Here is an 8275-nt window from a genome sequence, read left to right as displayed (position 1 = left end):
GGCAGCTTTTTTTTTTTAAGGATGATAATTCTCTCAACCAAAATGGCTAGCCTTCAACATCCTGCAAGAGTTTGCGTTCAAAAGGAAAAACACACAACAAGCCTCATCCACACCTTTCCTCTCACCTGCTTCTAACTTAGCGTATTGCCAAGAATTAACATGATTGAATTCATTTAATGTGAATTAATAAGTGACATGAACTTAAAGTAACTAGCATTTGCCACCAGCACATTTTGACTCACAGTTCATTCTCTGGGTAAAACATATTTGTGTTATCAATTTACTGAATTAGCATCGGTCACTAATCACCTAGTTAAGTAACAATTGTATATCTGCTGGTTAGTGTTGCAATTTATTTATTTATTTATTTATTTATTTATTTATTTATTTATTTATTTATTTTTAAAGATTTTATTTATTTATTTTTCCCCCAAAGCCCCAGCAGATAGCTGTATGTCGTAGCTGCACATCCTTCTAGTTGCTGTATGTGGGACGCGGCCTCAGCATGGCCGGAGAAGCGGTGCGTGGGTGTGCGCCCGGGATCCGAACCTGGGCCGCCAGCAGCGGAGCGCGCGCACTTAACCGCTAAGCCACGGGGCCGGCCTAGTGTTGCAATTTAAATTGCAAAGAAATCATAGGTGGATCATTAGATAATGAACCATGAATAACATTATCTTTATCTCTTAAAGGCATTATTTACACTAGATACAGTGTTTCTGAAAGCAGAAAGCTCTATTCTATTCACTTAAACACTGTGACAAGAAACTTTGATATACGTAAATATGTATGTCAACGTTTTAAAGATGTACACACTGTTTTTTAAAAGATAAGAGAGTGTTTTCAGCACCAGTCTTGCAAAAAGTCTCATAGTTGGTTTCTTTTAAATGTTAAATTCAAGTATGTGGATAAATGAAAAACAGCAAAAAAATTATAGCTAAAATTGTCAATGTTGAACTAATAATTGTAAATTGTTTGGAATGACTTCAGGTTCCTAATAAAAGCATGAGGGTGAAAAAGCTGAAATTGCAAGTCAAATCCCATCACAACGACCTTCATTGCAATAAAAAAGTTGACTATAAAGAAATGGTTTCCAAGGTCTGGCCAGATACTAGAAGTATTTCTAAATCTCATTGCCACAAAATTTACAGTTTTAAATAGTAAGTGTTTTCTTTAAAGCAATTATTCAAGAGTTCTTCTCATGTAACAGTCACTTCCTGTAATGAAAAGGACCCAACCCTTGACTTTGTGACACAGTATAAGGTGTGGTGACAGAAACCTCATTGCTGGATGATCAGGAAAATGGAAACATTAAAAATGAAACCAATCCCCCTTACTTTCCTTACAGTAATGAAGAGTGCTGTGAGTGTAATTACTACTAGCAGACACATTAACTGCATCTACAAATTTGACTGATTTGTGTAAGAACAGCTCATTTTGAATTTATTTTGAGCCAAATACCCAACAATATAGGGAGATGAACAGCTCTCTTGAAATGTTGGAGAACAATTTGATCCAGTGTCAATTGGAGATGTTTACTTCATAACTTAAAGATATTTGTTAGTTACCTACTACAACACAACACAAGAGTCTTCATGAGCTCATTAAGGGTAAAATCTGTGGCTTATTAATCCATAGAGTTTAGAACATACCAGGCACATACTAAATGCTTGTGAAATGACAGACTTTTAGAAACAATTTTCCTCAGTGTAAGTTCTAATTTTCCCTGAGTCTTAAACAATTTACAGAGTATGATGATTTAAAGAAGATACAAACAATAAAAAGGCATGGTATTAGAGGGCAAATTAAAGATCCCTTTCTCTAAACACCTCTGAGTTCCCAGATCAACACAAGTGGTCAGTGGTAGTCCTTACTATGTAAACCGTTGCCTGTAAGTGAGTTAGGCCAAGACTATGGACATGAACCCACAAGAAAGGGGGGACCATTGAATGGGTAAGCAACTAATTAAAAGTTAGCTTTCTCTTCAAAGCAATTAACTGTGTGATGGAAGTCAAGCCTTTTTTTCTTGTTTTCTCTCAAGTAGGATGTATTTGTAGACAAAAACTCTAAGGCTTCAAGAAACTAAATTATCTCTTTGGGATTTACTGGCACCTATTTAGGACCATAAGGCTGAATGATCTAATTAGTATGCCACGGGCTTCAATGAATCAGTGTATTTTTTAAAAATATTGATGCACTCCCAAGAATTAACTGAATAATCAATTTGCTAAAGGTCTGCATTTAGACAGGTTGATAAGCAGTTTTAGTGTCAGGAAGGATTTCAGAAATATTTCTCTAGAGAAATCATTCTAATTATGATTATGTTTTTATTTTTCTAAAATAAATAATCAATTATTTCAGCATAATAATCTTTACTTTTGGTGGGGGAAAAAAGTCAATCATGGCAGTAATTTCCCTAACTGGCTCCATCAGTTCTATAGTTAAAACAATAACTTTGTGTAGGAATTGCTTATATCACTTAGCATTGCACAGGACTATGAAGAAATCATTTTCGGAATAATATATTTAATATGCAAAAAGTTGACCACGTAGGAAGCAATGTCAACATAAATGAAAATTTTATATTTGTAACCAAAATGTACAATATTTAGTTGAAAGTGTCTAATCATTCATAATTACAATTAAGAGGGAGACTGAAAATCTAAGTAAACATATCTACCAGATAAGCAGGGGGAAGTAAAGAGCAAAGCTAATTTGGAGACAGGACATGGCATAGGCATTTTGAAATAAATGGCTATAAGATTAAAAAAACTTTTGAATATCAATAAGCAGTAGCATTTAAGGGATTCTGAATTTTTCACCATTTCTATGTTCCCTAAGTTCCTATAAAATTTCCATTGTAAGTTATAAATTATTCCTTTATTCACAAATCAAAGCCTTATGATTGGCTTAAATATTTTTGTTAAGCCAAATAAGGTAGTTTGTGATTTTGTATAATTTTTATGAAGTCTCATTTCCTGAATATTAACACATGTAATTCAACTTAATTTAAAAATGCATCTTATATTTCACACCCACTTTCTTCCAAGCATGAAGAATAGGGCATTTACATGTGATTTTTAGGATTTATCACTCTAACACTCTGCTATGATAATTTTGCTATAAAAACCCTTTTCAGGGAATGAGTATTTATTTTTAAACATTTTTTATATGATTAACAATAATTTTACATATATTCTAGATTGGTACTGTCCAATATGGTAACCAATAGCCACTAGCTATTGAACACTTGAAATGTGACTTGTACAACTTGAGGAACCGCATTTTTTATTTCAATTAATTTTACATTTAAAAACTTATAGTATTTTTAGTTATTGGATAACTTTTAAGTGTGTTTGGATAACTTAGGTTTGTGAATCTACTTTTTCAACTGCAAATTTTATGAAATCTAAATACATCAACTATTACTGATGAAAACTTAATGTCCAAACTAAGGTGTGCTGTAAGTGTAAAAAACAAACCAAATTTTAAAGACTTTGTATGAAAAAAAGAATGTAAAATTCTCATGAATAATTTTTATATTGATTACTTAAGTACCTTGCATTATTTTTTCTCTTGCGTAGCACTGTTTTGGAGCTATACGAAAACTGCTAGTGTTCAAAAGTCATGTTTTAAATTTTCTATTTTAATGTCATTCTTTTAATCAAAGCTTTCTTATCATTATGAAAAAGTAAATCAGATTTAGTATTTATCCAGTAAGAAGTGCCCTTATTGACCTCTCTGCCCTTCCTCCTTTCTCCAGATCCTAGCACTACCAGCAGAATGCAAAATCATAGGCAATGAATATGCAGAAATAGTGTATGAGAGCACTGGTGAGTTTGCAATCAAATCAAACTGCTCACACACTACAAATTCTATCGTTTCTTTCCCCTCAATTGTTTCCAGACCTATGTGTCCCTAATTCCAGAATTAACCTTCAACTTCCTCCCACGTTCTGCTGTGCTATGGCTTCTGGGTTAGAATAATAAGCGATGACTTTGCTCAGCAATGTGCTTGGTCATGTATTAATACTAGATTCTGTCCAGGCGCGAGAACTTTCATCCTTCAGAGTGGAGAGCTTCCTCTGAGAGAAAGGTTCAAATCCCAGAAGTTTGAACACCGCCACCCGGTACTTCTTGGACATGATGTTGTACAGAATGGGGTTGATGGCAGCGCTGAGGTAGAAGAGAACAAAGGACACGAGGTTGCAGTATTGGCTGATTTGAGCAATCTCCAGGGAGCCAGGCTCAAAGGATTTGGAAAATAAATATCGCCCTACGTGGAAGGGCAGCCAGCAGAGGATGAATGCAAACACCACTACAGCTAAAAGGACAATGAAAGAGAGAGTGTCAGTTTAAGAAATGTCACAGCAAATTTCACATTCTATTTTGAAGACCTAGTTTTGTTTGGAGTATGTATCGTATGACTCTTGACTTCAGAGAAACATTATGTCCTGCACTTCCACATTCCTACATTTTAACCAAGATTGAGTCTGTCTGGACCAAGAGTTCAATCATTTTTACTGAGCTCACCTGTCATTTCTATTTAACAGCTATTTGAGTGATTTTGTGATTGAGTTGACATATCGACTCAACTAGACAATTTATTCACAATAGTCCGTCATTTTGTATATGTTAGACACGACCGAATATATATGAGATCAAGTGGTTATACTCAACCATAGCTATGTATGAGAGTTGCCTTAGGCACAGATTCCTTGGATCTAATACAGACTCAACACATTAAAATCTCTAGGAAGGAGACCAGGGCACCTACTTTTTTCTTTTCTTTTTAAGGTTTCCCAGAGACTGAATATGCAGTCAAGATTGAGAACCACTGAGAAGGATGAAACATTGCCACCTACAATTGACATAAGTATGGTATAAGAGGCAATAAAACCAACTAATATTAATTATCATCCATCCCAGTCTTCATTTTTCCCATATAAGGTAATTTTTTTCAAGATCTCTGAATTTCTGGATTAAATTTTTATAATTCAGAAATCAGAGGGAAAAGAACAGAAAATAATATTTTAGTCCCTTCAAACTGTCAAAGCAAAAGAAAATTAACCCTGGTGTTGAGACACCAATGAGGATAATTAACATCCAAAAAATAAAATTGGAGGAAATTATTAAACTTTTTCTCAAAACCAAGATGCGTAGTCGCAACTGTCACAGTAGCAACGTGAATATTAGAGTCCCCTGGGGGCACTGGCAGGTTTACAATCTGTTAGTCATATTGAGAGAAACACCGGTCTAGAAATGAAAATTTTTGATGTTCTTTGAATAAACTCTATCACTTTACAGGATTCCAGGAATTGTAAAATTACAAATACGAAATCGTCCTGGAATGACTTCTAAGAAGCACTAAATATGCAAATAAGTACAAAATGTTGACTTTTTTATAATGATGTCCAAATAATAAAACATACAGATTCTGGTTTTGAAAAAGCAAGTAGAATTAATATTTTGCTTAGATGTGAATACATTTTGTATTACTTCACTTGTACCAAACACATATACTTAAAGAAGTTGGATTTATGCAATAAAGATTCAGCACACTCCAGTCGTGGCACTGCACCCTGATGTTCTCTGAAGGACACTTTCAGGAGGGATAATAAATCCTGTCAGTTTCCACAGAGTCTCCTTTTCTCCTGTGGGAAGCCTGCCTATCCTAGCTTATCCTAGCCAATCCTACCTGGAGAGACAGGTACTCATGAAAACAAACGGAGACTGCAGCACTGGCTTGTCACAGACTTCCCTACAAAGCTGTATGAACAGCAACAGGGTAACAGAATCAACGCGATTATTTGAAAAAATGCAGGTCAGAAAGCACATCACAATATTAAATGAAAAATGAATAATCTCTGACAGACTTATCCACATTGGTCATGTCTTTGGTTAAATTTACCACTGAATATTTTCTAGATCCACTGGTTTTTTTTCAATGCCTATGTTCTCAATGCAACTTAGATAGCCACAAATTGAGGAAGGAGACTCAATCTCACCTTTAACACTTAAAGACCACAACAGACTTTTGTGAAATATCTCAGTTGTGAAGCAAAGTTTCTGGGCTGATATGAAAGTCATTTTAGGGAAATACACAGGTGGGACAGCATTCCATGAAAGAGAGACAGGAGAGAACAGAGGAAAGAGACACCAAGAGATGAGAGAGACCAAAAGAAAGAGTCAAAACAGTGACAAACTGGGGGGAGGGGAGAAGGAAGGAGGGAGAGAAAGAGGAAGAGAGAAAAGCAGATAGATATAGAGAAAGAGCAAAAAAGTTAAAAAAAAAAAAAAGAAAGAGGGAGAGACGAACACAACGGAGAAACTAAGAGATGCAAGAGAGACCTCAAGACAGAAACGGGAGGGAGGGAATAATTGAGAGACATACAGGGAGACAGAGACCTGGAGAAACAGGAGAGCAGTAGACTCAGGGAGGAGGGGAAAGGCGCGGGGAGAGGAGAGGCCCCGGGAGAGAGAGCTCGAGCGCGCGCTGAGACCCACCCAGCATTTTCACGGTTTGCTTGTGGTTCTGGTCCCTGAGCGAGGTGCCCGCGGCCGCCTCGCCGCGCCTCCTCCGCCACAGCTTCCTGCTGATGAGGCTGTAGAGCACAGTGAGGCAGAAGACAGGCAGGAAGAAGAAGACGCTGGACACCCACACCATGACTGTGAGCAGTCCCGAGCGCACGGCGAACTCGGTGGCGCGGCACTCGTTGGTGTCCCGAGGGTCGGTGCCATTCTCATGCTCCACCCCCACCAGCACGAAGATGGGCCCGGCGCTGCAGAAGGCCACGGCCCAGATGACCAGGATGACCAGCTTCACCCGACCCTTGGTGACCACCACCTTGGCCCGCAGCGGGAAGCAGATGGCGAAGTAGCGCTCGACGCTCAGCGCGGTGATGGTGAGCACCGTGGCGTAGGTGCAGCTCTCGCTGACGAACTGGAAGAGTTTGCAGAGCAGGTCGCCGAAGTTCCAGGGCCGATACTGCCAGAGGCGGACGAGGTCGAGGGGCATGCAGAGGAAGATGAGCAGGTCGGAGAAGGCCATGCTGGACAGGTAGAGGTTGGTGGTGGTACGCATATCGCGGAAGCGAGACACCACCAGCATGGTGAGCAGGTTGCCCGCGATGCCCACCACGAAAAGAGCCACGCAGGTGGCGGTGACACCGGCCAGGAGAGGCGCGGGGAAGAGCGGCAACAGCTCGTCCGCTAGCGAGTCGTTGTCGGGGGAAGCGTCCCAGCCGAGGTCCGGCAGCGTGAGGTTGGGTCCCGGCTCCTCGCTCGGCGTCGCGTTCCACATGCTGCCGGCTCAGCTTAACTGGCTCTAGGATGCGCCTGAGCTGAAAGGCTGGACCGGGCTGGTCCCCGGGAAGGTCCCTTTAGCGCGAGAGAGTGCGAGGGCGGAGCGGGCGTGGGCTCGCGGGGAGGATGCTTGGAGAGGAAAGAGAGGAAAGTGAGAGGCAGAAGCCGAGGGAGAAGGTGAGATTGATAGCCTGAGGCCGGGAGGAGGCGAGAGAGGGAGGCAGGACGACACACCCACACCTACCCACTCTCTCTCTCTCTCTCTCTCTCACACACACACACACACACACACTGGTGGCGAGGAAGACAGAGTGACCCACCGCTCTTTCTGGCACCTCCCCTTTCCCCCATCCTCTCCCCCGAAGTCCCTCTCTCCTAACCCAGCCTCTGTCCGGCCTGTACACACGTACCTGTCACCGGGGCAGCCCCGCCGGCTCTGCCTCTCCTTCGCGTTCTCGCTCCAGCTGCATCTCGCACTTCCCAAAGCGCCCTGGCGCGTGGGGACCAGGGAGACCCGGCACTGCGAACCGGGAGCGCGAGGAGCTTTCTCCTGGCTATTGTGGCCTAGAGGGCAAGTCGCACCTGGGGTTAGGCGCGGGGACGGTGGAGGCAGCTGGGAGAACGGTTTCAGTTGCCGGGACCTGAGTTTTTCCTCAACAAGGGGTAGAGCTGGCTATGGACCTGGTGAAGAGAAGAATCTAGCGTGCCCAACTGGGCTTGGAAAAGGGGGGCAGGGAGTAAAAACAGAGAGACCTAGTGTTTGTGTTCCGACCGGAGAGGAGACCGATGTGCACCTGGGAAGATCTCACCATAGTCCTAGAACCTATCATCATGTTATCGAGGAGAAACAGGCTCAGAGACGTGTGGCCACTTGTCCAAGGTCACAAGCGAGTTGGGGGCTCAGGGACTAGACTTGGATCTCCCACCTGGTTTGGACTTCTGAGCGTGAAGGGACAAGATGTTTGAATAAACTC

At 41.2% G+C, this 8275-nt stretch overlaps 1 protein-coding gene across 1 annotated transcript; it reads right to left on the bottom strand.

Annotated features, from left to right (window-relative positions):
* Positions 1-4015: 4015 nt before the first annotated feature.
* Positions 4016-7299, bottom strand: GHSR (growth hormone secretagogue receptor). The gene is made up of 2 exons (XM_004424733.3): positions 6504-7299; positions 4016-4320 (listed from the first exon to the last, which is right to left on the bottom strand). The coding sequence occupies exons 1-2, from the start codon at positions 7297-7299 to the stop codon at positions 4016-4018; spliced, it is 1101 nt and encodes a 366-aa protein (XP_004424790.1).
* Between the last annotated feature and the right edge of the window lie 976 nt (positions 7300-8275).

Source organism: Ceratotherium simum, chromosome 15 (genome assembly GCF_057802395.1).
Source record: "Ceratotherium simum simum isolate JZ-2026a chromosome 15, ASM5780239v1, whole genome shotgun sequence".
Classification (NCBI taxonomy): Eukaryota; Metazoa; Chordata; class Mammalia; order Perissodactyla; family Rhinocerotidae; genus Ceratotherium; species Ceratotherium simum.
The sequence above is the reverse complement of the archived record's forward strand: the minus strand, read 5'-3'. Positions and strand labels throughout refer to the sequence as shown.

What these genes read in the sequence shown, in the direction of transcription:
- GHSR (XM_004424733.3), bottom strand. Translation starts at nt 7,299, where the DNA reads ATGTGGAACGCGACGCCGAGCGAGGAGCCGGGACCCAACCTCACGCTG. An exon ending in GCAAACCGTGAAAATGCTGG is followed by an intron (nt 4,321 to 6,503) that starts GTGGGTCTCAGC and finishes TTGTCCTTTTAG; the next exon opens with CTGTAGTGGTGTTTGCATTC.